This window comes from Macrotis lagotis, chromosome 2 (assembly GCF_037893015.1).
Source record: "Macrotis lagotis isolate mMagLag1 chromosome 2, bilby.v1.9.chrom.fasta, whole genome shotgun sequence".
NCBI classification, from domain to species: Eukaryota; Metazoa; Chordata; class Mammalia; order Peramelemorphia; family Peramelidae; genus Macrotis; species Macrotis lagotis.
The window spans coordinates 330,741,126-330,769,118 of NC_133659.1; the positions used below are offsets into that span (position 1 = coordinate 330,741,126).

At 58.4% G+C, this 27,993-nt stretch overlaps 2 protein-coding genes across 3 annotated transcripts; one reads left to right on the top strand and one right to left on the bottom strand.

Moving 5' to 3' along the window:
• Nucleotides 1–1,095: 1,095 nt before the first annotated feature.
• MICALL1 (MICAL like 1) lies at nucleotides 1,096–25,509 on the top strand. The gene is made up of 16 exons (XM_074226899.1): nucleotides 1,096–1,263; nucleotides 5,945–5,993; nucleotides 6,345–6,486; nucleotides 7,184–7,278; nucleotides 8,208–8,341; nucleotides 8,682–9,133; nucleotides 11,656–11,719; nucleotides 12,947–13,311; nucleotides 14,058–14,431; nucleotides 16,864–16,998; nucleotides 17,506–17,632; nucleotides 17,857–17,947; nucleotides 18,350–18,423; nucleotides 18,944–19,058; nucleotides 20,614–20,660; nucleotides 21,508–25,509. Exons 1-16 carry the CDS (start codon nucleotides 1,118–1,120, stop codon nucleotides 21,627–21,629), a joined length of 2,532 nt encoding a protein of 843 aa, XP_074083000.1. The 5' UTR covers nucleotides 1,096–1,117; the 3' UTR covers nucleotides 21,630–25,509.
• On the bottom strand, nucleotides 23,926–27,972 carry C2H22orf23 (chromosome 2 C22orf23 homolog). Of its 2 annotated transcripts, XM_074226900.1 has the most exons (7): nucleotides 27,884–27,972; nucleotides 27,486–27,594; nucleotides 27,328–27,390; nucleotides 25,728–25,904; nucleotides 24,869–25,009; nucleotides 24,476–24,576; nucleotides 23,927–24,371 (listed from the first exon to the last, which is right to left on the bottom strand). In XM_074226900.1, the coding sequence occupies exons 2-7, from the start codon at nucleotides 27,583–27,585 to the stop codon at nucleotides 24,234–24,236; spliced, it is 720 nt and encodes a 239-aa protein (XP_074083001.1). In that variant the 5' UTR covers nucleotides 27,586–27,594; nucleotides 27,884–27,972; the 3' UTR covers nucleotides 23,927–24,233. The 2 variants fall into 2 exon arrangements, with proteins under 2 accessions (XP_074083002.1, XP_074083001.1); XM_074226901.1 differs by lacking the exon at nucleotides 27,328–27,390 and having other exon boundaries at nucleotides 23,926–24,371.
• Between the last annotated feature and the right edge of the window lie 21 nt (nucleotides 27,973–27,993).

Sequence of the window (27,993 nt, forward strand, 5' to 3'; positions counted from 1 at the left end):
GCCTCCAGGATAAAGAAGGAATGAAAGAAAAGCTTCAATTATGGGCTAAGGGGTGGGGGGATAGATCCGAAAAGACAACCCGGCCCTCTTGGGCCCGTCTGAGTGGGCTTCAAGGCCGGGAACTTTGGTTCAGAAAGTTACAGGAGATTTAGTGTGTTAACAAACTTTGATCTGCCTTTCCAGATTGACTCCCCAATATTCCCTTGCCCTCCTCAGGATGGTTACTATACCCGTCATCCTATCCCTCTCATGTCCTCTTTTTTTCCCCTTTTAGGTTTTCTTCAAGGCAATGGGACTAAGTGGCTTGCCCAAGGCCACACAGCTAGGTAATATTGACCATCTGAGGTGAGATTTGAACTCAGGTCCTCCTGACTCCAGGGCCGGTGCTTCTATCCACTGCCGCACCTAGCCGCCCTCATGTCCTCTTGAAAAGGATTCCGGCCTGGGCCCGACCGACTTTTCCCCCAAAGTCCAAGTCTCAGGGCGGCCCCACCAGAGATGTGTTCCGGCTCTGCCCCCCCCCAGCACTGGGCCGGTCGCTGTGTCCCAAAGTCTGAGTGCAGCTTGCTTTGCTAGAAGGCCTTGGTAAGCTTAAGTCTGCAAGAAGACTTAGGAGCCAGGAGGCCCTGAGTTCAAGCGTGGCTGCGGAGGGCTGGTGACCTTGGCCGTCCCGCTGCTGGACTGACTGAGCACAGCCCCCCCACATCTGGGCTCCCCCTCGCAGGTCGGGTCTTCGGGAAGGAGGGGTCACGGAAGTGGTCTCAGTGGCTGCCCCGCTGGGCCGGGCCCGGCAGGGAGGGCGCCCCGGGCTGGCCCGGCTCCAGGGCCCCAGGTCCGCGGGGCGGGGCTCAAGGTCAAGGGCCGGGTGGGGGAGGGGCGGGCTGGGGGCGGGGCCCTGCGCTCCCGGGGGGTCGGGGGCGTCCCCGGAGCACGTGCGCCGCGGGGGCTGCGTCCGAGGGGGGGCGCGGGGCGGGGCCGGGGCCGGCCGAGCGCGCGGCGGGCGGGGCCGGGGGCGGGGCCTCGGGCGGGGCCGGGGGGCGGGGCGGAGCGGCCCCAGAGCCGGAGCCGGGGTCCGGGGGTCCAGGCCGAGCGGGCGCGGCGGCGGCGGGGGGCGGCCATGGCGGGGCCGCGGGGCGCGCTGCTGGCCTGGTGCCGCCGCCAGTGCCGGGGCTACCCGGGCGTGGAGATCCGCGACCTGAGCGGCTCCTTCCGGGACGGCCTGGCCTTCTGCGCGCTGCTGCACCGCCACCGGCCCGAGCTGCTGTGAGTGCGGGGCCGGGGCCGGGGCCGGGAGCGGGGCCGGGGCCGGGGCCGGGCCGGGGCCGGGGAGCGGGGCCGGGGCCGGGCCGGGGCCGGGGAGCGGGGCCGGGGCCGGGGCCGGGGCGGGGGCCGGGGGGCCGGGGCCGGGGCCGGGGCCGGGGCCGGGGCGGGGGCCGGGGCCGGGGAGCGGGGCCGGGGCCGGGGCCGGGGCCGGGGCCGGGGCCGGGGAGCGGGGCCGGGGCCGGGGAGCGGGGCCGGGACCGGGGCCGGGGAGCGGGGCCGGGGAGCGGGGCCGGGGAGCGGGGCCGGGGCGGGGGCCGGGGCCGGGGAGCGGGGCCGGGACCGGGGCCGGGGAGCGGGGCCGGGGAGCGGGGCCGGGGAGCGGGGGCCGGGGGCGGGGGCCGGGGCCGGGGAGCGGGGCCGGGGAGCGGGGCCGGGGAGCGGGGCCGGGGAGCGGGGCCGGGGCGGGGGCCGGGGCCGGGGAGCGGGGCCGGGGCCGGGGCCGGGGCCGGGGCGGGGGGCCGGGGAGTGGGGAGCTGGGGGCCAGGGGGGCGCGGGCGGGGGCGCGTGTGAGTGAGCAGGGGTGAGCACAGGGGGCGAGACCCCCTAGGACCCCCGGCGCCCGCCCCCAGTCCCAGTCGCCCCGGCCTCAGTTTCCCCGGAGGCTCCCAAGCGGCTCCACCCACCTCGGACCCTGCTGTGTCTCAGGTCCTGTGTGTGTGCGAGACAGACAGACAGAGACAGAGACAGAGACAGACAGAGTCCAACAGGCTCAGCCAGCCAGGGCCAGAGGGCCCAGGACCCAGGCGCCCACCCTGGCACCCTCGCCCTGCTCAGAGAGGCTCCTTTGGCCCAGAGGGCCTGGGAGGCTGCCCCAGCCCCATGGGTGAAGAGGGAGCCATGGGACCGACTTTTTCTTGGGTTCTGGGGGAGAAGCCCCCCAGAGGTCTGGAGAGGGGGGCAGGTGGGAGCGGTTGTTGGGGCGCCGGTGGCATTTGGGACTGGCACGTGCCCATTCTTGTTGGACGGTGACTTGGGGCGCCCCGATGGGCACATAGCTGTGCTCTGGGGCCTGGCACACAAGCGCTCGTGGCCAGGCTGCCAGCCAGGGCCTCCCACTGGCCTGCACCGGTCCATTTTTCACCTCAGCACCCAGGGGGGATGAGCGCACGGGCCTTGATCTTGGCTTTGGAGGGGCTGGGTCCAGCCCCCTTGACACATCCTTGTGATGCCTGAATACACAGAAATTCAGAGTTTTAGACAACTTTTTCAGCTGCTCAGTCACGGCCCACTGGGAGCTTTCTTGACAGACACACCGGAAGGCTGGCCATTTCCTCCTGCAGCTCATTTTATAGATGAGCAAACTGAGGTCCACAGGGTGAAGAGACTTGCCCAGGGTCACCCAGATGGGGAGTGTGAGGAAGTTGGGTCTTCATGACTCCGGGCCCGACACTACCCACTGTGCCAGTCTGCACCAGAGGAGAGAGTTTCCATACTGGGATGAGTTCCCTATATTGATGAAATTACAGAACCAGACCCCCCCCCCCCCCGACCATGGAAAATAAAACAAAACAAAACAGAAAGCACACAAGCCCCATCTCACCAGGTTGGGAGAGGAAGCCAGCTCCCGGATGGATGGGGCTGCCCTGGGGCTTGGCTCCCTGCCCATCGGAGCCCGGCCAGGCCCCCCACGCCAGGCCCTTACAAGGGCATTGCCTGCCATGGGGAGGCAGGGCCGCCAGGAGTCAGAGGAAGGCGGGGAACCGGGCCGGGGAAGGGAGAGGAACTCGAGGGGAGCCAGGCCCCGGGGCTCAGCTGGAAAAACAGGCTTGGGAAAAGGAGGCATCGGGGGCCCCTCCCAAGGCTGATGGAAACATGCTCAGAATTCTAGCTGTTCTGACCAGAGGGGTCTTTTGGTGCCAGGTACGCTCCTTGTATGGGTAGGGAAACCGAGACCTGCAGGGCCGACTGGCACCCAAGGGGCCACGGGTATGAGGAGGATGAATGGGCTCCTGGCCGGCTTCATTTGGGGCAAGGGTGACCGATGTGCTGTTTGGAGATTGGGGAGGGCCTGGGAGCCCTCCCAAGCCACAGCTTCTTTGGCTGAAAAATGTGATTGAAAAGATTACCTCTTAGTCCACTCCCACTCCTGACATCCCCTGTTCCAAGACCCTCCCAGCTCTGACATTCCCTGGCCTAAGGCCCCTCCTTTCTAGCCTTTCTATCAAACATTGTAAGGTCCTATAGTGGAGTGTTTAGGGTACCTGGTCTTAAGAAGACCTGGATTCAAATCTCATCTCCGACACTAATTGTGACTCTGGGCAAGTCATTTCACCTCTGTGTCCCTCACTTTCCTTCATCTATAAAATGAAAAGGTCTTTAAAGGTCCCCGCTAGATCTAGAGCCAAGGACCTAGGTCCTAAGTAACACCCTGCAGGGTTCTAGTTCTTGGGCCCTGGAGTCCAGGATCTCAAAAGCCCCTGCCTTGGCCCTGTCCTCCCAGGACCCTCTCTGACTCCATAGGAGCCAGGATGAGCCACACTTCCACTCCAGGGCAATGCCAGGGGAGAACTTCATCCTCCTCTGCGTTTTTCTCCTAGTAATGTTCTTTGATGGCCCTGGGGGAAGCCTGGAGCCACAGAAGTCTGTCATGGGCTCAGCCCTGCCGGCCCTCTCCGGCTTCCACGCCCTGAGAGTGCCCGCCGAGCTGGGAGAGTCAGGACTGGGCATGCCCCAGTGGTTGTGCCAGCCCAGAAAAACAGCAGCACCTCTGCCCCACCCAGGCCCTCTCTCTCTCAATCCTGCTCCCACCCCATGGGGTTCTCCTCAGGGGGAGGACCTGGTGATCCCAGGGGCCATCACCTCCAGACCCCTGTGGCACAGACATGATAATGTAGCCCACCAGCCACCAGACAAGCTCAGGGAGGAGGAGATGCACAATTAAGTCAGAAAGTGCCATGTTCAGGAAGGCCCGACAGGGGCCTGGGCGATCAAGTGCAGTCAGCTGCCAGGGGCAGGAGATCAAGGCCCAGAAGTCTGGGCTTGGCAGTCTGGTGTGGCTCTTTCCAGCCACAGGAGCCAGGACAAAGTCCCCTGGCCCCCTGAGCCTCAGTTTCCTCCTTTGCAAGACAAGGAGGTTGATCTAGATGTCTGATCATAAGTCACCCTGGCTCCCTCAGTTTCTTTTTTTTTTCTTTTTCTTTTTTTAGGTTTTTTTGCAAGGCAGTGGGGTTAAGTGGCTTGCCCAAGGCCACACAGCTAGGTGTGTGAGGCCGGATTTGAGCTCATGTCCTGATTCCAGGGCCGGTGCTCTATTCACTGCGCCACCTAGCCGCCCTGGCCCCATGGTTTCTCCGAGTAGACAGGGCCTCTTCTCATCCCTCTGTCCTGTGATGGTGGACCTGCGTCATATGACCTGACGCAGTAAGCTAAGTAGAGATCATTTTAAAGGTGGAAGGAAGACACCACTGGCTTTGCTCCCCACCTCTAGCCGGGCCCGGGCCATCTCTGAACCAGTCTGTAAAATAAGGGGTCTGGGTTAAGTCTCCGACGAGGTGACCTCCGGTCAGTGAGGTCTGTTGGGCTCCAAGGCCTTGGCTCAGCTGCCGTGTCTTCCTCCAAGCCTTCCTGGCTTTCTGCCCCCCCAAGTAGAAGTGGCCTAGAGTCTGTGTCCCCCTTAGAGGGGCCTCCAGAGGCTGCCAGATCCAACCGTCCCAGTTTGTGGCTCTCGCTGCCTGGTGGAGGCAGAGAGATGGAGCCTGCAGGGTGAAGGAGCAAGGTGGGAAGAGAGGACGCCACACTCCCAAGTATGAGAACGTGAGAACCCTGGGACGCAGCTGGTGTTTTTATTGCCATTTTTACAGCGGAGGAAACCGAGCAAACAGGTCAAGTGACTAACTCAGGGTCACACAGCTACTAAGTACCTGAGCTGGGATTTGAACTCAGGACTTCCTGACTCTAGGCCCAACTGGGATCTCCTGGGATCCTAGATAAACCTTGAACTGGAATCAGCCTTATAGGCCAGACACGAGGTCCAGGAAGGGGGAGAAATGCCTTGTCCAAGGTTACACAATTTTAATTCCATTTGCCGTAGTCTATCTCCTTTTCTCTGTATCAAGCTCCTTAAGACACAGGACTCCAGCTGTGCCCCCCACCGACACTCATGGGCAGAGTTTGGACATTCAGTATCTCCTTTCTCATTCTCCTCTGTGGGGGAATGAGATCAGGGCTGTCTCCGAAGCTCTGCAATGATTTCTATCCTGGAAGCTCTACCATCCCCTGTTCCAAGACCCCCCCCTAACTCTGCCATTCTTTGTTCTAAGACCCCCCCACCTCTGCCATCCCCTGATCTAAGGTCCCTCCCCACCTCTGCCATCTCTTGTTCCAAGGCACCCCCAGCTCTGCTTTCCCCGGTCCTCAGGCCCCTCCAGGTCTGATCTTTTGTGTTCTAGGGCCTTCCATGGTTTACTCTTGTACCTCCTTAGGACCCCTCCAACCCCAAAGTTCTGTGTGTTTAGCAACTCCAGCTTCCTGCCCTGGGCTTTGTGCACATGGAAAGGGGGAGGGTCAGGAAGTGCCGGACAGACAGACCTGCAGGAGTGGGCAGGTCCCTGACCTCTCCCCCCTCCCCCTTCCCTCTCCTTTCCCCATCCCTCCCTCACTCTCTTCCTTTTGTCTCTTCCAGAGATTTTGACTCGCTCTCCAAGGACAATGTGTATGAAAATAACCGCCTGGTGAGTCCCCGACAGATGGGGCCTAGAACAAAAGTGGGGGTGCTGGGGAGCCTTGTGTGGTAGGGAGGACAGAGTGGGCCAGCCCTCCCTGTGCCTCTCCGTCTGGTGCTCAGGCTCTGGATGGTCGGGGGGCAGCTACCAGCTGCAGGGCCTCTGGTTGCCTGGCTTGCTCCCCCTGCTCCTCCTTTCTCCCCACCCCCTCCTGGCCTGGCACCGGCCCATCCATCCTACCCATCCTTGGGTGTTTGCTGGCTGGGCATGAACAGTGATCTGCAGGGTTGGCGGGGGGCTAGGTGCGCCTTGGCAGGCGGGCGCCCTTCCTCGCAGTTCATGCCGTCCGTCTCCCTGCAGGCCTTTGAAGTGGCAGAGAGGGAGCTGGGCATCCCTGCCCTGCTGGACCCCAATGACATGGTCTCCATGAGTGTGCCCGACTGCCTTAGCATCATGACCTATGTGTCTCAGTATTACAACCATTTTACCAACTCCAGCCAAGGTGAGTGGCCAGAGCCCTCCCCCTAGGGCGGAAAGGCTGGCTTGCAGCCTGCTGGAGGGGTTCCCAGAGGGCAGAGCCCCTCCAGCCCATTTCCTGCTTGATTCACCCCCCCCCAATGTGGAAGTAGTGGGGTGAGCAGGGGAGGAAGGGATTTCCCAGGCCAGTGTCTAGTTGGAGGGTCTGATCTGGGCTTCGGGCAGTTGGGAGGGGGTAACAAATAGGGAACTGAGGCCAATGGGGAGATTGAGTATTTGCTGAGTGGGGGACAGTGTCCCATTGCCACCATCCATCTCTCAAAGGTGACCCCGGGGTCATCAGAGGTCATCTTGTCCGGCCCCCTGTCCGAAACATGAATCCCCCTCACCTGTATCCAGTCAGATAACGTCTGTCACTTGAAATTATTTGTTCTTTGAGGGTTTTGTCCCCTTTCCCCACTTCTGAAACTACTGTGGAAAAAACATTGTCTCTGGTGTCCTGGGACCTGAGTTCAAATGTCATCTCTGATGCTTTCTCCCAGTGGGTCTCTTGGGTTAATCACTTGGTCTCCCTAGGCCTCAGTTGCCTCAGCTGTGACGTGTAGGGGTTGGCCTCTGAGGTCCTTCTATCCTCTCCCTGAGGCGGGGCATCCTGAATTTTGGGGGTCCCAGCCCCCCCCACCATGAGAAGGGAACTGAGAGTTGCTCTCATCTTTCCCCAGCCAGCGTCTCTCCACCCGGAAAATACCCAGCAGTTCCTTCCTCTTCCTCATCTGTGGCAGCTCCCGAGGCTGAGGCTGAAGGCAGCGGGATCCAGGTGGGTCGGGGGTGCCCTCTCCTTGGGGCCATCTGGGGCATGAGGGAGGGAGGCTTGAAGGAGGCTCGCAGGGATGTGGGTGAAGCCCCAGCGTGAGAGAGGCCAGTGGCCTCATGGCTCCTATCCCGCTTGAGCCGGGGAGCTCCTCAGGACCAGACATTCAGTTCATGGGCACAAGCTGCCTTGGCAGAGGGTGGTGGTCTGAGCCGGGAGGGCCCGCACATAGCCAAGGCTTCTTAACCTGCCCTGGCCTGGACCCACAGCCAGCTGGTCAAGCCTGGGACCCTGCTTTTAAATACACAAAACAAAAGGCAAGGATCACACAGAAATTCAGTCAGTGGAACGTTCCAGCCCAGGCCCCTGGGGGCAGTGCCCTGGTAGGGGCAGCGCTCTGGCCAGGCCAGCTGCGTGGGGTCATTCGCTCAGTTTTGAAGTTCTGCCTTTGACCTAGACCAGCTCCTTTTCCCCCCAGGGTCTCAAGTTTCCTCCTCTGTAAAACAAGGGCCTCAGTGGTCCTTGTCCACCACAGATGGATCACAGAGTGACCTCCCCGCTCTGAGCCTCAGATTTCTTCTCTGTAAAATGAGGGGGTAGACTCGGTGGCCCCCAAGGCAGGTCCTTAGCAGCTGGAGACTTGACCTCATTTGACCCTTCAGGGTTTCCTGGGCAGTTCTCTAGGTCTGCCCAGGTGACAGTTGGCATCAGTAGTGGGCACTGCCCCTTTGGAGACCCAAGTCCAAGTGTCCTTGCTTTCTCCCCAGAGTTGCCCATAGCCCTGGGGGAGTTACCTGGTGCCTCACCCCTCTCTGGACCACGCCCTGGGAAGACAGGGACCTTGAGCCTTGAATGTGGGGGCAGGGCCCAGGAGGGCAGGGGTGGGTGTTGGGGCTCTGACCTCAGCCTCGGGGGGCTGGCTCTCTCCCCTCCAGGAGGAGCAGGAGGCAACCCCTGAAAGGCTGGCAGAGCAGAGCTCCCGCAGCATCTGTGCCAGCTGTGGGCAGCATGTTCACCTGGTGCAGCGGTATCTGGTGGAGGGCAAGCTCTATCACCGCCAGTGCTTCAGGTGAGCAAGGGGTGGCTGGCTAGCCCGGGATCACCCGGGGGTCCCTTGGGACTCAGGGTGTCTCTGGACAGGAGGCACGGGGCTGGAGTTCAGAACCTGCCTCTGCCACAACCTGGCTGTATGACCAGTACCACCAAGTCACGTCACTTCCAAGAGCCTGTTTCCCTGTCTGTAAAGTGGGGGATGATTGGGCCAGAGCTCCTTAGGCTCCTCCTTGCTCTAAGCTAGTATCTCTTGTGTTTCCCAATATGTTCCATGAGGGGCTTGGCCTCAATGACCTTGGAAGCCCCTTTGAACTCTGTCTCACTGACTCTGGCTTGCTGGTGTCTCTCTCCCCCAGATGTAAGGAATGTTCTAGCACCCTGCTGCCTGGAGCTTACAAGAGCGGGCCGGAGGCAGGCACCTTTGTGTGCACCCGACACCGGGGCAAGCTGGGACGGACAGAGGGAAGGCCCAGGACCCCTTGGCACCCAGAGGGGCCCGATGGGTCAGAGGTGGCCGGCATGGGGGAAGACGGCAAAGAGCCTGCTGCCTCCCGGAGGGGCCAGGGGGAGCTGAAGCTCAGCATGGAGCCCCTGTCCCAGACCCCGTCCAAACCCCCACTCCCCAGCAAGCCACAGGAGCTGGCCTCTCCACCGGCCTCGCGGCCGACCCCTGCCCCGAGGAAAGCCTCGGAGACATCCCTGTCATCCGGCTCATCCGGCTCATCCGGCGGCCCCCAGCCCGTCCCTCGGCCCCGCTCCAGCCTGCAGGGGGAGAGCCCTGGAGAGCAGGGCGGCTGCTTGGTGAATGGTGAGTGGATGCCGCCTGGGCACCTGCCCAGCGGGTCTCTATCAGTACCTCTGCCCTCTGCCACAACTCAGGGAAGAGAGGAGTGCAAGTGTCGCCATCTCCACTCCATTGATGGGGAAACCGAGGCTTGGGGGCAAGGACTTGTTCAGAGGGCTGGGGTCAGCTTGGGAATGTTGTGCTTGGCTTGGTTAGGGCCAGGGGCATGGGAGGCTGGCTGGACCTGGATTCTCCCCAGGCCAAGAATGGAGCCCCCATTTAGATATTACTTTGGGGGCTGGGGTGGCGGGGGGGAAGTCCAATCCCTTAAGCTCATTGGTCCAAAGCAGCAGCTGGACTCTGAAGAGCTGAGCCAAGGCTGGACACAGAGCTGGGGGGCTTGGACTCAGGCTGGCTCACCCCCCCGTCCCTCCTCCTTCTTTTCTCTCCTGTCTCCCCTTCCTTCTCTCTCTTCTCTCTCTGCCTGCATCCCCCCCACCTCCATCTCCCTTGGTGGAAACACTCTGACTGGCCCTGCCCCCAGGGGCCTGCTGCCGGGGTGGGGTGGGGGGCTCTCAGGAGGTAGCGGCCAAGTTCAAGGACCACTTGAGTGGACCTAAATCTAGAGTTGGATGGACCCCCCACCATGAGGCCCCGGGAGGTTCGGTGAAGGAGAGCTGGAAGGGGTCTCAGACTCCACAGGCCAGCCCCTCGATTTACTGATGGAGAGACTGAGGCAGGCAGACGTGAAGTGACTTGCCCAGGGTCATGTAGCTAGTAAGTATCAGGCTAGACTTGAACTCAGGTTTTCCAGATGGTAGATCCAGGGCTTGAACCCCAGAGTCCCCCCAACTTCTTCCAGTTAACCCTGCCCCCATCTCTTATTTTGTGTCACTTTGTCCAAAGTCTCTATTTACTTATGTGTCTTTTGGTTGTACGTCCCAATAGAAGGATGCTCCTTGCGGGCAGAAATTGTTTTCCTGGGCTCAGTGACCCCTGTGGGCCTGGAAGCTCCTAAAGAAAGACTTGCTGAAGGGATGACTAAATCCCCCCCCCACCCTATCCCATTCCCATTTTACAGATGAAAAAACTGAAGGCCAGAGAGCCAGGATTTGCCCCCGGTCGCCCGGGGAGGCTCACCTAGACTTCATTCTGGAAAGGCCACCTCCTCCAGCTCTTCCCTCTTCCAGAGGAAGACCCCGAGGGTGTGCAGGGTCCTGGGGGCTCCTGGCCCAGAGCTCCCTCCCCCTCAACCTTTTTTTGCTGAGGGGCCCACCCAGACTCCCTCTGCCTGCGCTTCTGAAGCCCTTCCCCAGGGACCAAGGGCCAAGGGCCAGTGGCATCTGCCATCTTCTCAATGTTCTTCAGCTGGGGGCAGCTAGGTGGCGCAGTGGATAGAGCACTGGGCCTGGAGTCTGGAGGACCTGAGTTCAAATGTGGCCTCAGACACTTAATAATGACTTAGCTGTGTGGCCTTGGGCAAGCCACTTAACCCCATGGCCTTAAATAAATAGAAAAAAAATTGTCAGCAACCAGCCAGCCAGCCTCCAATCCCATCACTCCCCAGACCCTGATTCTGATGAAAGCTGCATCTTTGGGGTTGCTAGAAGCTAATCCCCTGCCCCTGGATGACTTCTTTTCCCATTGATGTAGGGAGATCCTGGTAAGGAGAGTCACCTCACAGCTGCCTGTGGGCATCCATTCTACGGTGTATAGACATAGGAAGTTGCCGGGGGGAACTCAGAGGCTAATGAACTTCTTTGGGGCCCATCAATCAGGGTGGCAAGAATCAGGACTTGAACTCAGGGCTTCCTGACTCTGAAGCTCCGAGTCCAGTCCACTGGGTCCATTATGGTAGAATGAGCCGGACTTGTCTGGCTGGCCTGGCTCTGCACGATCTTGGGTCACCGGCCTCTTCTGTGTCTCCTAAGTAAAGGGGCTGCACCAAATAACATCTTAGGCCCCCTGGGCTCCTGCCCATGGGTATGGTGCTTTCTCTGATGCCCCCCCCCCCCCGGCGTTCCCAGGTCCTGCCTTGGCAGTGCTTTGAGATTTTGGATGATGGAGCTCTTCCTCTCTGAGACAGTCCTAACCCTTCTCTTCCGGGAGCCAGAGTGGGGACACATCATAGCTGGTGCCCCCTTCCTTGGGGTGGTGGAGTGAGGCAGGCTCAGCACCCTCCCTTCCCTTCTGGGAGCTGAACTGGGACATAGATCTCTCATGCTTCTGTTCAGAACTAGGAGGGGTGGGGGCTGCGCTAAACTGGGCGCTCTCCGGGTGCCTGGGGCCTAGATTTCATTTCTCATTTGTGATGCTCATGAGGTTTGCAGGTACCCCATCTCCAGGTGACATCTTTCTATCTTGGCTGTCTAATCATGCCAGGAACTGGGGCAGAGGGTGGGGGTGGGGGCTCCATCTTCGTTGGACCACAGAGTCGCTATAGCGATGGAAGCCTGTGACCTCACAGCAGCTTCTCAGCACTTGGGGTTGGGGGTGCCTCCCTCTATTCCCCATGAACGTCTGTCTCTTTTTTACTCCCTCTCTAGGAAGGGTGCCAGAATCCAGCCCCCCGGTCCCCAAACCAAGGGTGGCACCCAAGGCCTCCGACCGGTACGTGCTTCTCCTCATCCCCAGGCGGTCCCTCCCCCCTGGGAGCCCGGCTAACCGGGAACCCCTTCTTCTCCTCGGGTTGGGCTCTTGACTTGGGGCTGCTTATGTCTTTAGGAGATGGTCCAGGATGAAAAGAGCCTTCACAGGCTTGTCTGGGAGGAGGGAGGTTGGGGGGGCACCACAGCAGCCTGGGCCCCGGGGCCCCTGAGCCGGAGGGTGGCCTCTGCTCCAGACACTGCAGCAGCAGGTGTTGGGAAGCTGGAAGGACTCGGGGTACGCTGAGGGCTGGGTCAGTGGGGGAGGGCCAGGAGGCCCAAGCACCAGTCTGGCCAGGGTCGAGTTGTGAAAAGGAAACAGCTGGTTCATCAGCCTCCTTTGTCATTAGCCTTCTTAACAGACTTCCCATGAGACAGGGTCAGCGGAGGCTGGCCTGCTTTGGGGGGCGGGTAGGAGAGGGCTGGGCCCTGTAGGTGAAGAAATTGGGCCGTCGTCGTAAAGGACTCGGGACAGCCACCTTACCGTCCCACTGCTTCTGCCTGGCCCTGGAGGGCGAGCCAGGAGCAATGGGCGGGAGGTACAAAGAGGCTGATTTCTGGGAGGGGTCCTAAAGCCCCCAGACCCAGGTTGGAAGACCATTTGTCAGGGAGGAGGTGGGAGGGGCCCCTTCACCCAGGGTCCAGGTGCAATCTCTGGGAATCCTTCTCTTCCCTATTTGCCCTTCCTCTGGCCCCAGGCTGGCGTCCCGTCCTCCTCTGCCAGCCGGCCCGACCTCCTTGCTCTTCCTCACTCCCGCTGTTCTCTCCCACCTCCACACCTTTGCCAAGTCTGACCTCCAGGCTCCTCTGCCTCCCTCTACCTCGATTCCTTGGCTCCTGGGCTTTCTGACCCCTCCTCATCTCTCAGGCTACTGGCTTGGCTGCATTTCCTGTCCATTCTAGGCAGGGCAGACCTGGGGTCTGTGAGGCCTTTGGGACCCCAGGTGAGAAACCCCATTGTACCAAAGCAGGTCAGTTAAGTGGCTTGCCCAGGGTCATCCAACGTGGAACCCGAACCCAGATCTTCCTGGATCAGACCAGTTCCCAATTGATGTGTGATGGCCCATGTATTTGAGTGTGCATTTACTACCAGAACGTCAGCTCCTGGAGGGCAGGGCTACGTTTGGGTCTTCGCATTTCCGTGGCTGGCGTTTAATAAGCACTGGTTGGATTGATTTCTGCTTCCCTCCAGAGCTGTGGCCCCCAAGAAGAAGGACCCCCCATGGATCACCCTGGTCCAGTCGGAGCCCAAGAAGAAGCCGGCCCCTCTCCCACCGGGCAGCCGCCCCGACACTCCCTCACAGGCCGCAGAGGACGAGGAGAGCCAGCAAGAAGCCGGCCCGGCTCCGGAGAGGGAGAGCCGGCCAGCCGCGCCAGAGCCCAAGCCCTATAACCCCTTCGAGGATGAGGACCATGAGGAAGCCACGGCCCCACCTGCCCCGGCCCCTCCTGAGCAGACCTCCAAGACTCTGCATCCCTGGTATGGCATCACCCCTACCAGCAGCCCCCGGACAAAGAAGCGGCCGGCTCCGCGGGCACCTAGTGCCTCTCCTCTCGGTGAGTCCCCCGCTTCCTCTAGCTTCCCACTGGGGGTGACCTTTAGGATCCTGGGCTGCGCCCTTGTGGCCACCCACCTTGGCCAGTCTGGGCTCCACCCCTATGGCTGTCTGAGGTGGCCAATCATGGGCTTTGTCCCTGTGGCCCCTCAGTGTGGTCAGTCTGCTGCTGAGGAGTCTGGTCATTCCCCCGAGGAGGCCTGGGCAGCTTCTCCCTGCTCCATAGACTGCCAGTTCCCCAACAGGGCATGGCCCAGTCCTCACAGCACTCCTGTTGTCCAGTCCAGTGGTAGGAGACAGCCGGGCAGTGTGGACGATCCCCACGAGCGGCTCTTCCAGTGCTCACTTCCATGTGCTTTGGGGACAATTCATTTCTTCTCCCAGCAGTCACTACCAGACAGAGGGTTAGGCTGGGGTGTGGGGGATGGGGGGGATTCTTAAAGCCAGAGTCGGGGTCGCCCTGCCCCTGTCCTGGAGGGTTTGTCTCTACTGGGCTTCTGTAGCCGCCCCTCTCTGGTTGAAGGCTGGTGGCCACAGGCAGCCTGGACCTTCTGCATCCATTCTGTAGAGTCTAGAGCTGGAAGTGATCGGGGAAGCCAGCCCCTCCTTTACAGATGAGGACACTGAGGCACGGGGAAGATGTCTCGACCAGAGCATCTTGCTCTGTGTCAGGCTGCCTCCCCAAGGTTCCAAACATCACTGGTCCCCCAAACCCGCACTTCATCACCCTTCTCTTTGTTCCTGTAGCTCTGCACCCTCCTGGGCCTCGACTCTCGCACTCAGAGCCACCCTCTTCCACCCCATCACCGGCCCTCAGCGTGGAGAGCCTGTCGTCGGAGGGCTCTGTTCCAGGTCCTGGGGAGCTGGAGCCCCCCGTGGTGCCCAAGAGCTCCTCTGAGCCCACTGTCCATGTCCCTGGTGCCTCCACCAGCCTCTCTGCCACCCCTTCTGTCTCCTCCTCTGAAGAGCTGACCCAGCCCTGCCTGGACCAAGCTTCTACCAGCTCTTCCACCAGCTATGCCAAGGGCACCCCCCCTACCAAGCCCTGTGTTGGGGCTGCCCCCACCCCGCTACTGTTGGTTGGAGAGCAGAGTCCTCCGTCCCCCCAGCTGCAGGTGAAGGTGAGTCTGGCCCTGGTCCCTCGTCCCCTCCCAGCCCCTGACCCTACCATGTACTGTCTGCATCCCCCCATGTGCCTCAGTTTCCTCATCTGTGCCCACTTTGAAATCCTGTCTGTGAAGCACCTCATGAACCTCGGGTATTGTAAACATTCACTGTGACTCTCAGCTGTCCTGGGTGGGCTGGGCGACCCTCAGGAAGGCTGGCAGGGCTCTGGCAGTGACCCCAGTGGCCAAGCGGAATGACTCCTGTCTTATGGGGAGGGATCTAAGACCCTGGGAATGTTCACATGGTGAGGCCACTCCCAGGGCCCTGAGCAGGCCTAAAAGGCTGGACTTGCCAATGAGGATCCAGGTTTTAGTCCTGCCTGTATGCAAATGGTGCCCCCTGGCAGAGTTACCAAGGAGTGGTCATCTGCATAGGTGGAGGGCCCTTCCACACCAAACACTCCCTAGGCTGGAGAAATCACAAGTTTGCACCAAGAAGGCTCAGGTGGTCAGAGCCTGTGATTGGGGCCTGGAGGGACCTGGAGGGGCCTGGAGGGGCTGCACTTCACAGTGAGCGGACAGAGGCAGGGACTGTCCCCTGGATCAGAGAGACCCAGAGGGAGCTGCCGGAAGAATGGAGCCCCAGCTCAGCCCCTTGTTGCTCCTCTCCAGGGGGCTGGTCCCCTTCCCTCCCTCCCTCCTTCCCTTCTTCCTTCCCCCCTCCCTCCTTTTCCTCCCTCCCTCCCTCTCTTCCTTCCCCTTCTTCCACCCCTTCCTTGTCTCCTTTCTTCCTCCCTCCCCCGTTCCTTCTTTCCTCTCTCCCTTCCCCCTTTTCTTGCTTCCTCCCTTCCTCCTCCTATCTTTTCTTCCTCCATCCCTCCCACCTGTCCTTTTTCCTCCTACCCTCCCCCTCCTTTCTTTCTCCTCCTTCCCTCCCTCCCTCCCTCCCTTCCTTCCCCTCCCTTCTTTCCTTCTTTTTTCCTTCATTTCTTCCTTTCTTCCTCCCTCCTGCTTGCCTCCCTCCCCCTCTCTTCCTTCTTTCCTCTCTCCCTCCCTCCCTGTCTCCCTCCCCTGGCTGGACTCCCCACTCCAAGACAAGCCCCAGGGGCCATGTCCTGAGGCTCTCCTCCAAGGTCTGATCATTAGTCCTGGTTGAGCAGACTTGGAAAGTGCTCAGACTATTGCCATGAGCTCCTCATACCCGCCTATGGGCACAAGTGCCACCTTCCCTTGGCAGCAGCTGTGCCTTTGTCCCCAGTGACTTGACCAAGTGGCTCTGGCAGCTATTAGGTGACCGCTGGGAGGGGGTGCTAGGGGGTGCTCAATTCTGGAAAATCTTTGGGACATGAGCAAGCGAGAGGTATCTTGGTGGGGAGGGGAGGCCAAGAAACACATGCTGGGTTTGTCTCCTTCCCTCTCTGTCCTCAGACTCACTGCTCTGGAGGTCCTAGAGACCAACCCCCTCATTTTACAGAGAAGGAAACTGAGGCAGGAAGTGCTTGGAGTCCAGAAAAACTGGTTGTTGTATCCCAAGGACCCCACATTAGTGCAGCAGGGCTGGACCCTCTCCCAGAAGGGGGGTGTCAAGAAGAGGGGGGCCTCACAGAGAGCATGCCCTCTGAAGCAGTCAACCTGACCAGACTGCCCAGGGCAGTAAACAAAGCTCTGAGAGATCAGTTTGGGACAAGGAACGCCTTATTCAGACTGGGAGGGGAAGGAGGGAAGAAGGGGATTCTTGGGGGGCAAAGTCATGGGAAAAAGCAGGAGGGCCTCCCATCCTCAGGTGCCCCAAGAGATGAGACACAGGAAGGGGTGGGGGGTGTTCAGGGGTTTCAAAAACACCAGGCAGAAGGGCCTTGGAGCAGTCTCTGCTAAGGAGAATGGGGCCTAGAAAGTGTTGGGGTGTGGTTGGAGCAGGGTAGGGGACCACAGGTTCCCAGGGAGGACAAAAGACTGGATCTTTCTCTTCCTCCTCCAGCTCTCCACCTGGGTGAGCTTCAAGAGTCAATCCATGTGCCACGTTTTGGGGTACAGAGGCCACCTCAGATAGTCCTGCCCCCCCCAGGAGCTTACACCACACTTCCCAAAGCATATACCAGATCTCTAGAATAATGTGTTATTCTGCAGGGAGAGCCTGGTGGCTCAGAGGGCATCGGCCGTCACTTGGAGGGCTTCTGAGAAGTTGGGGTGTGGGCTCAGCCTGGCAGAGGAAGAGATGGGAGAAGAAGGGTCTTGGGCAAGTCCCAGTAAGAAGGCCAGGCTGGCCAGACTGGGGGTGGGGGCAGGGGGGAGGAGCATTGGCTAACACAGGAGGCCACAGTGAGGTCACAGGGGGCCGCTGCAGCTTGTTGAGCTGGGGGGTGGCCTGGCCAGACTGGCTCTTAAGAATTGTTGGGTCAGTCGTCCGCACTTGTCTGCAGCCTCCTCTCCCCTCTGGCTGCTTTCAGTCATCCTGCAAAGAGAACCCCTTTAATCGGAAGGCATCTCCCATGTCCTCCCCAACAACGAAGAAGACCCACAAGGGATCCAAACCTGTGCGGCCGCCTGCCCCCGGACACGGCTTCCCACTCATCAAACGGAAGGTACGGAGGGGCTCCCCCGCGGGGTCTTTGACTCGTCCCCTGCCTCCCGTCCTAGCAGGGTCTTCTGGGAGCACCATTGTAGCCACGGGTCTGGAGCTTGGCCCAGAAGAAGAATGAATAGATGACAGCATTTATGTGGCTCTAACTGTGTACCTGACTGTGGATACAGCTGGGGGAGCTTATTGGAGCTAGCTGCAGGCCCAGAGCCAGCCAGCTAATCCACGCTCTGGAAGCTAGATTCGAACCCAGGTTCATCTCTTCCCGGCCCGTGCTGCCTCTCCCTTAGTCTCCTCTCTGTGCTCTTCCCCCTTTCTTCCTCTTCTTCCTCCTCTCATCCAGAGGGGGCTGACCCCAGGTCCTCAGCCCGCCCTGCCCTCGTAAGGCTCCCCTGGCCTGTGGCCGGCTGTCAGGCCTCAGTGCTGGGCCCGAGAAGGGGGGCCCTCCCCAGTCGCCTCAGGAGGCAGCCAGGCCCTTGCCAGGGTGCTCACCAGGCTGCCTCTTGGGCAGGTCCAAGCTGACCAGTACATCCCAGAAGAGGATCTGTATGGGGAGATGGATGTCATTGAGCGTCAGCTGGATCAGCTGGAGCATCGCGGGGTGACCCTGGAGGAGAAACTCCGCAGTGGGGAGAATGGTGGGTCCTGGGGGGAAGGAGGCTGTGGCAGAGGGAGAACTGGGGCGGGGGGAACAGAGCCCTTATCTGGGGCCAGGTAGGGCTCCTTCCAGCTACTTCCCTCTGGGAGCTGCTCCCCAGTGTCAGCCTCCTGCCTTGGCCCTGTGGGAAGACCCCTCCCCAAGGGCAGCGTCCTCGGGCCTCGAACCCGGCCCCTGCCTCAGGTCACACACCTCCCTCTGCAGATGGCCATGAAGATGACCTGCTGGTGGACTGGTTCAAGCTCATCCACGAGAAGCACATGCTGGTGCGCCGGGAGTCTGAGCTCATCTATGTGTGAGTTCTCCGAGGGTCCCTGGGCAGAAGCAGGACGGGCATCTGGGTGTCTGGCTCCCTGCTCCACATCTGCATAGCTCCTCAGATAGATCTGCATCATCTTCCCTGGGAGCTGGGCCAGGTGGAGGGCTAGGGAGGGGACCTGAACTGGCCTAGGGAACTTCCCGATTCCAACCCACATCTTCCTGCCTGACCTTCCTTGCCTATCGTGCCTTGTAACAAAGACTAAAAAGAGGTGGGGAGAAGTAGCCAGTGCATGGCCCAGCCTGGGTGTATGTAGTGTCCCACATCCACAGACCCCCATCCTTGCACAGAAGGGAAGCCGCTGAGTGCTTGTCCCCCGGTAGTTCCTCTCCCCGGGAGCCCCCCTCCATCTCTCAGCCCCTTCGCTGTCCGCAACAGCTTCAAGCAGCAGAATCTGGAGCAGCGCCAGGCCGACGTGGAATACGAGCTGCGCTGCCTTCTCAACAAGCCGGGTGAGTGTGGCCCCGGCTCTTTACCAGACTGGAGAGGGTAGGGTTTGGGTCCAAATGAGTGGGAAGCCCCTACTCTGGGTTCAGGCAGAAAAAGGATAGGAGGAAGCAAAGGAAGCCCAGAACTCAGGAGTCAGGAAGACCTGGGTTCAAATTCTGTCTCAGATCCTTATTAGTCACCCAACCTCTGAGCCTCACTGGTGAAATGAGGGGATTGGATGAGCTGGTCTTCTAGGTCTGAGGACTCTAAGATGTGGTTTGAAAATAAAGTGATCTTGTCCAGTCATACTGCTGGTCTATGGCTAGAGCTCACATCCAGGTGTGGTCTCCCCGGACTCCCATGCCCAGTAGTCTTTTCCCCTTGGGCCACTCCACTTGGATACTGAGCTCTCCATCAATAGAAGTAGTCGGAGATGTTGCTGGAGGGATGCCAACTTTCCTTCAGTGTGGGTTCGACCCGATGGTCTCGGAGAGGTCCTTCTGGTCTGAGCTTCTGTTATTCTCTCCTTCCTGCCGTGGACAGATAAGGACTGGACGGAGGAAGACCGGGCGAGGGAGAAGGTGCTCATGCAGGAACTGGTGACCCTCATCGAGCAGCGCAATGCCATTGTCAATTGTTTGGACGAAGACCGGCAGAGGTGAGGCGGCCTCCCTGCCCCCCAGCCCCTCCCGCTAAGGACTTGTACCTGCAGGTCTCCCTGGGTCTGCTCTCCAGACTCACACTCCTAAAACTAGGCTTCCGGTTTTTTAGGCAGTTGGGCTTAAGTGTCTTGCTTAGGGTCATATAGGTCAGATTTGGACTCAGGTCCTTCTGGCTCCAGGGCTGGTGCTCTATCCACCGCACTGCCTCGCTGCACCTCAAACTTCCTGAGCCCCCAACAGTGTGGCATTTACTGAAAGGCCATAGATGAAACAGTAAGGATAGAGCTCCTCCTTGGTCCCCTCCAGGTTCCAGAGAAGCGATTGGGACAGTGACAGGGCTGGACTTGAAGTCAGTAAGACTCCTCTTCCTGCCTTTCGATCCAGCCTCAGCTGCTTCTGAGAGGGTGACCCTGGGCAAGTCACTTCACCCTCAGCTTCCTCATCTGGCAGTTGAGCTGGAGAAGGACATGGCAAACCCCTCCAGTATCTATATCAAGAAAATCCCAAATGGGAATTTTGAATGAATGAACAACCTGTGTGGCCTTGGGCAAGTTATAGAACACTTCCATAGGACTTAGTTTCCTACTCTATAAAATGAGGGGGCTGGACAAGATCAGGGGTTCTTAAGATTTTTAGTGTCCTAGACTTCCATGTACCTCTTCTCAGGTTTTTTTTTTTGTTTTTTGGTTTTTTTTTTGCAAGGCAAATGGGGTTAAGTGGCTTGCCCAAGGCCACACAGCTAGGTCATTATTAAGTGTCTGAGACCGGATTTGAACCCAGGTCCTCCTGACTCCAGGGCCGATTCTTTATCCACTGCACCACCTAGCCGCCCCCTTGTACCTTGTACCTCTTCTCAGAATCAGGTTTTCAAATTTACACCATAGGATTAGAAGAAAAAGCAGTTATACTGAAAGTTATGTCTGTCCCTCCATCCATCTATTCATCCATCCATTCATCCATCTGTCTATCCACACATCCATCCATCCATCCACCCGTCCATCTGTCCACCTATCCATCCATCCATATCTGTCTACACATCCATCTGTCCATCTGTCTGTCCACATATTCATCCATCCATCTACCCATCCGTCTGTCCACATATCCATCCATCCATTCATTCATTCATCCATGTCTGTCTACACATCCATCCGTCCATCTGTCCACACATCTATCCATTCATCCATCCATCTGTCCACACATCCGTCCATCCGTCCATCCGTCTGTCTACACATCCATCTTTCTTTCCACACATCTATCTGTCCATCTGTCAATTTATCTGTCTTAAAAAGCAAGGTAATGGCCCTAAATTAAAAGTCTGGACCAGAGATCTTTCAGGGCCCTCCCAGCTCTAACACTCCAGATCCATTCAGTAGAGGCTCAGGTTGACCAATTTCCTGGTTCCTCCAGTGTGTCAGCCTCTCTCATTCAGGGCTATTAGGGAGGTTAGTCAGGATCCTGCCTCCTAAAGCCCTGAGGGCCTGGACTTTTACTCTAGTTCCTTCTCTTCCTCAAGGATTTTATTTCATCCCTTCTCATTGTCATTGATTTCAGGGAAGAAGAGGAAGACAAAATGTTGGAAGCCATGATCAGGAAAAAAGGTGAGTGGGTCTTGGCCCTGTGGGGCTCTTGTTCTTCACCCTCCATGGGGACCCTGGTGGTTACAATGGCCCTTGAAGGGTCATCATGGGTGGTGTAGTGGTCTTAAAGACAAATTGTATGTGTGTGTGTGTGTATGTATGGGGGCAGCTAGGTGGTTCTGTGGATAGAACACTACATCTGGAGTCAGGAAGACTCAAGTTCAAATCCAGCTTCAGGCACTTACTAGCTGGGGGACCCTTCTGCTTACCTGTTTCTTTCTCTCTAAGGATTCAATGAGATCATATTTGTCAGACACTTTGTATGTGGCTGGTACCGAGTAAATGATCGATCGGGGCAAGTCCATGTACAGTCTGTATACAGAATTAATACAAATAGAATAACCTAATTGATGGTGGTGATGATATTTGTCCTTCATTCTTGAAGAAGACCATGACATTGGAGGTGATGCCACGACAAGTGAATTGGATTTGAGGAGGGGGCTGTGCTACATCACCAGCCTCACTTTCTCCTCCAGAGCCATCAGGATCCAGTGGCCAGAATACGAATCAGGACAACTGGAGATGGCCCTGGAGGCAACCAGGGTTAAATGGCTTGCCTGAGGTCACCCAGCTAGGAAGAGTCAAGTGTTGGAGGCTGGATTGGAACTCAGGTCCTCCTGGTTCCAAGGCTGGTGCTCTATCCACTGTACCACCTATGGGGGTGGGGTCTGTGATGCTTCCTGGGCCCACTGAACCTTCAAGAGAAGGATGCTCTGCCTGGGCTCCTCGCCCTCCCAGGCCAGTGGAGAAGCTGGGGGAGTCCACAGCCCTGGTAGCAGCTGCCCCATCTTTGCCCTCCCTCCCACAGAGTTTCAGAAGGAAGCCGAACCTGGGGTGAAGAAGAAAGGCAAATTTAAGACTATGAAGGTGCTGAAGCTGTTGGGAAACAAGCACGATGCCAAGAGCAAGTCCTCCAAGGACAAGAGCTAAGAGCGGCGTGGAGACGTGTGTGCGGCCGCTGCCCCCACGCTGCCCGCCGCTTCTTGTGTCGGGCCGGGCCCAGGCCTGGAAGCCGCAGCACTTCCTTTCCCTGGGGGGCTTCGAAGACCAGGAAGAGGACTTCTGGAAGGGGATCCCCAATCAATACCTTCTCCCTTCTGTCTGTCTTCAGACTGAGTTAGGCCAAAGAGCTCCCCCCGTTCCATGGCTGTGGCCATCCGGGAGCAGCACAGAGGGACAGTAGACTATTTATTCAGCGGTGTTTTTATGGTGGTTGTTACTGTTATCATGATTATTATTATCACTAACTGAGCAGTAAATCCGGGAGTAGATGAGGGAAGCTTGCTCCTGGCCCCCTTCTTTTCTCTGCCCCTGCCCCCTGGGTCCACCCCCAACCCATCCCCTGTCCTTCCCACTTCTTGAAAGGCTCATTTCTTCCCAAGAGCCTCATGATTGAGGTGGGGGGGAGCCGTTCGCCCTCCCCCTCCCAGGTCTCCTTGTCTTCTCTCTCCCTCCCCCCTCCCCCCTCCCCCCATACATCATGCAGGAGCTATTTATTCAATGAGCAGATAGACTGAATGTTCGATCCTGACCTACAGATGGGGGCTGCCTCGGACCACCAGGAGGTTCCTTCCCTCAGCAATGGAAGCGATTCCTCCCAGAAGCCCCCACCTTTTTCTCCTTCTGATGTACCACAGAGAGCCCCTCGTCATAGATCCAGCAGATAACTCGTTGCATTTTCTTAGGGCGAGGGGAGCTTCCCCGAATGCATCCCTTGCAGAAGGGTCCCTGTGCTCCGAGTTCTCTTGTCCCGAGCCATCGTCTCCACTCCTGATATCTGGGCTGCTCCAGTGACCTCGAGGGCCCTGGTGGCATGGCCGTAGAGCTCCGCGAGACTTCACACTGTATTATTCTGGGGATGACTTCCCCCCCAGTAAATGAAACCCAATTGAATGTGCCACCCATTTGGATGCCCACAATTTGTCCATCAGACTGCTTTGACTTCTGGCCTCCACACCCCATCAGGCCCTTTGGCCGCTGTGGTTATTAGCTCTCCCTGCAGAGACATCTGTGCTGACTGTGCCACCTCTGGGTCTTCCTGGCAGGCTCTTGGGCCTTATCACCCAAGTGGGCATTTCCTTTCTTTACCTGCAGGCCAACCTTGTTGGCTAGAGGCTTGGACTGGCAAGATTTCAGGATGATTGGAGTCAGAGGAGGGACCCCCGAGACCAGGCACAAAAATCTCGGGGGATCTGGAAACCAACCCCCATAATGCTAATCTGCTCCAGACTCTGAAGACCTCAGGGAGCCACCGTCTGGTGTCTGGTCCTTCTCATAAGGGCCCCTCAATGCTTGAAGATGGATTTTCTGTCCTACTGCCACCCTGTCTTCATCATAAACAGAGTAAAGCTGAAGCTTGGTAGAAAGGGACTTGCTCCAGGTTGATCCATCCCAGAGCCCTTCCCGCTGTGCCCACTGGCATCCTGGCTGGAGGTATGACCGGCAGCCTTTCAGTGGAAGCTCTTTGTCCATGGCTCGTGTCCAAGAGCACCCTGGGACCCCCTGGCCTTAGAGGCTGTATGGTAGCACTGCCCAGGCCTCAAGCTAGGATAAAGGGATTGGCCCCTGCTCCTAGGAGCAAAGGGAGGTGTCCCAAGTACACACCACCAACCTTGCCCAAATGGGGATCCCCAGGAATCTGGGTGCTGTGAATGGTTTTATCAGTGACTTGGAGAAAGGCATGGCTAGTGTACATCCATGTGTGGAAACCACAGGGTTGGGGCAGAGCTCACACTGATCCAGAGATTGTGACAGGCTAGCATAAAGTTGGGGGGCTCAGGGGGGGTGGCAAGCTCTACAGGAGTCAGCTACGTGAGGTGCCACTAAGAGAGCCAGGGCAATCCAGGGTGCTTGAGGAAGACCAGGCTTTTGGGGATGAAGGGCTGCTGGGCCCTGGGCAGACCCTGGGGAAAATCCTGTGAGGAAGCTGGATAGGCTGAGTAAGGCAAGACAGCCAGGGCAAGGGCTGCCTTGTGGAGGGAGGGGGAGACCCATCGCACTTGGCCCCAGAGGGCAGGAAACACAGGGGCTGTGCTGGGGGGAAGTGGTAGATTGGGGCTTGGCTTTGGAAGCAAGCAGCTGCTCCTTTGGGTACCTGTGGGTACCTGACAGGGTTGGGGGGGGGGTCAGTCATGTGGATTGGATCTGTGATCATCAGGTGAGGAAGCTCCACACTCCCAAGCATTTGGGGTTCTAAACTAACCTAACATGGATGCACCCCCTTCAGAAACAAAGCTCTTATTTCCCCAAGCCTGGGATGAAAACGCCTTTATTGGTCTTTGCACTCTGCTGGCCAAAGTGACCCCGGCCCATGGTCAGATGATGTCAGAATAGCTGGGTCAAAGGAAATGGTTTTCTCCCAAGCTCCCTTCCAGCATGGCCAATAGGATGGGACCTCCCTGATGCTGTGGTCTCAAGCATGGGGCTCCTTTCCCCCTAGTGGTGGGTTCAGACTGGTCAGTGTCTCCTGGGCTCTGGCCAGCCAGCCTTTTGGGAGTGGGGTCTCTCCAGAAGAGGGGGTCTGTGCTCCACCATTCACGTGTTTGGGGGATGCTGGGGTCCTGGAGCACAGTGGGCAGGACAAGTGGGCAGCACCTGGGTGGCCTGGCTCCTCAGTGCCTCTTGAAACTCCTCATTTCTCCTCTGGTCGATCTCTTCCATCTCCCGAAGTTTCTGCAGAGGATGGTGCACAGAGGGGTTTGGGAAGAGCGGCCAGAGTGGCCCAAGCAGCCTCCTGTGCTCCCCCAGCCACAGAGCCTGAGCCCCCCAGGCCCTACCTGCGAGATCTCAGTAAGGATAATTCCTCGGTACTGCTTGCCCTGGCCAAGGGCCTGCATTTCTGCCAGGAACTCTTGCCTCTCTTGGACCTCCTTCACCACTGGGGAGGAGAGAAGACTCATTCCTGCCCGGGAGATGAGGGTGAACTCTCCAGGCCCAGCCACCTCTCCTGTTCTCTAATGCCCTAAACTGGTTGGAGGAAGAGGAAGGGCTGCATTCTCTCAGGTCCTAGGACCCCCTCTCCCCACCCCATCAAAGGTGAGTGAGGGTCCAGCCTGTGCCATCCCAATAGGCCAAAGGCATATGGGTTTCCAGGGGAAAATTCTCTTGGAAGCCCGAGGTAGGCTGGCCCTTGCCTAAGGAGGGCCCGGGGCCTACTTCTAGTGCCTTACATTCTTCAAATCTATCTGGCTCTGGGTCCGAGGGTGGAGGCTCTGCCGGCTGAGCAGCCTGCTTCTTTTTCCTCTTCTCAGTGGCATCCTTCCCATTAGCAAATATGTCTTGGAGTCGCTCCTTCTCCTTCTCTAGATCCCCTGTGGAATCCCACAGAGAACCCGAGTGTGGGAGGAGCCACAGAGAATAATCCATGTCCTTGGGTGGGCACACCTGGCTTTAAGGGCATCTTTGTCTTGAGAGAAGGGGAAGGCCACAGAGAAGGCAGAGTGTGTCCTTCTCCTTCTCTAGATCCCCTGTGGAATCCCACAGAGAACCCGAGTGTGGGAGGAGCCACAGAGAATAATCCATGTCCTTGGGTGGGCACACCTGGCTTTAAGGGCATCTTTGTCTTGAGAGAAGGGGAAGGCCACAGAGAAGGCAGAGTGTGTGGCCAAAAAAACAGGGTCTGCTGTGGTGGTGGAGACAAACCAGAGCTGAGCTTGGAGCAGGAGACCCCCTGGGGTGAAGCTCAAGGAGGGAGATGAAGGGTGCCCTCTACCCCCTGCTGAGGTGGGGGGGAAAGAGGAGAGCTGCAGCTGCCCAGCCCCATCCCCCAGTCCTCTCCGTCTCCCCCAATAAATCTCCTTTGGACACATGAGTTTTGTGGGTTTGTGTTGGTCCTTTCCGCTTCTGTCTCACCCATTCAGAGGGATATTTGCTGCATGTGCTGGGTTGGATGGGACACCTTGCCCAGTTTCTCTGGTCCAAACTCAGTGAAGTCGCCCTGTGTCAGTGTTTGTCGTAAATTGTAGCCTGAGGCCAAGGCAGAGGCCCCTCAGCGTCTGCTTTTGGGGCTCTGGGGGAGAGGTCACTTACTACCAGGTTTTGGCCTGAACTGGTCTCGGGTGTAGGCCTCGCTGGCCTGGCAGACTTCTGCAGGGCGGAGGTGGGGCCTTGAAGACAAGATGGGTGGCAGACAGAAATGGTTGACTCTCTTGGGCGCTGGCTTCTGGCCGGATGCTGGGTAGCACTGAGCGGGTAGTGACTCGCCTCCTGGGGGGAAAAAAGGCAGAGGCGCAGGGGCCAGGAGCCCCCTTAAGCCTGGTCATACTCTGAGCCTCAGTTTCCCTATCTGCCAAACAGAGATGATGGACCTGACAGGGCTCCAATGAAATGAGAGGTGGCAAATCTCCATCAGTGTAAGATAGTGTCTGAGTCAGCAGAGTGGGTCCAGGGAGGAGGGGGTGCCAGGCCTTAGAAAATCTAGACCTTCCCCCACCTGAGGATGCTCTCCTCCCAGTAACTCCCTCCCACCTCCTAGTCTTCATCACTGTGCTTAACCTAATATCTGCCCCGGTTCACTGAGGCACTGTACTAGGCTGAGACCCCCCCCACCCAGGGCAGAGTTGCTTGGACATCCAGCACCTGGTTTGGGGTGTTGCTTCTAGCAGGCTCCAGTAATGTAGACTGCAAGAATCAGGGAGCCAGCGGCATTGAGCTCCAGCTAACCCTCCTGTGCAGAGCCACAGACCCTAGGCCATGAGCCTTTCATACAAGGGAGAGCATCAGCGCCTAGGAAGGAAGGATGCTGGGAGATGGAGGAGCCCAGTTCACATCCTGGTTTGTCAAGGCTGGAAGGATCCCATGCTATAACTGACTCCAAGAATGGCATGCTAAAGTGAGGAGAGAACTGGTGGCTGAGACAGGAACATGGGGTCCTGGCAGCTCCCTAAGGCTGCAGAGAAGGGAGGGGGCTGTCCTATCTGGGGATGGGGGTGGGGGAAGGAGTCACACATTCAGCCCCCCTACCTAGCCCCAGAATAGACCAGGGAATCAATTCCACAGGTGATGGGGGTGGGGGAAGAGAGACCAAAGCCAGATAATACTTTACTGAGGTGAGATATGAACAAGATTTGGATAAGGGGGGTGGGCCAAAGACTTGGAGATGAAAAGTTATGTCCATACAATGTAAGAGGCATCTGGTTTGTCTAGGGAGGAGGGAAGCAGTGAGAAAAGGGTTTGGAGAGCCAGTGTGAGCCAGATTGTGGAGAACTGTCTCTGAATGGAAAACTTCCCACACAATTCCAGGTCTGGTCCCACCTTCCTTTGCCACTCTTTTCAAGACCACCCCAGTCCTGCAATATCAACCATTAACCCATCTCCCACTTCACTGAAAACGTTAAGGCCAAGAGAAGTGAGGTCCCTCAGGAGTCCTATTCCCCAATCTCCCAGTGGGACTAGGCAAGTGACTTCTGTGGAAGGAAGACGGAGTTTCCAGCCTCCAAAAAAAGCCTAATTCTAGTTTATAGACTGGAAACGGAGGCATGCGGAGACGACAGGTCATATATGACACCAAACAATCCATCCCAAAGGAATCTGGAGGCAGTAAGGAAAAGTCAGGCAGCCCTCCAGATAGCTGCTGCTGCGCCATTAGAGGGGAGGGATGGGAAGGAAGAGGATCGGGGCTTCCCGTTACTTTTCACCGAATCTATGAGCCGCCGCTTATGGAAGTTGCTGAGTTTGGACTCCTCCATCATCACTGCAAAACAAACAGCCCAGGTGAGAGCTGCCCGGCTTGGGGGTCTTTCCTGACCAGCCCTTCCTTCACTGCGGTTCCCCCCTGCCCCCACTGACCTTTCAACAGCTGGCAGGTTTCCTGGGTGTAGCTGAACTGGGGTGAGTGCCAGAAGCCAGTCCCTTTGGGCACAGCTCCTGATCTCCCCTTTGCCGCCATGGCACAACCCTAGGGTGAGAACAAAGCCTTTTAGGACTAGCCTTCCGGAACCGTGCAGTGGGGGGGATCTTTTCTTCCAGGAGGCAGGCCTGGGGGGAGCAGCCCCGGAGAGCCGGCCATGTGGCCTGTGGGTGGGCATCTGACAGGAGGAGGGGCCGGGGTGCCAGTGGGTGCCAGATGGCACGATGCCCCCCAACCGGCTATTCAGAAATGGTGAAAAGGGGGGGCGGGACCCAGGTCCCTTGGCAGCGGTGGGGGGCCCAGCATCACAGAGTGGGAATGGAAGGCCTCTCCCCACCTGTGGAGGAAGCGGCCCCCCAGGACAGGGCTCACTACCAGGCCGGGGCCGCCCAGGCCACTTTGGGGCCTTTCAGGACATCAAGCAGAAATCGGCCTCTGAGGGGGCTG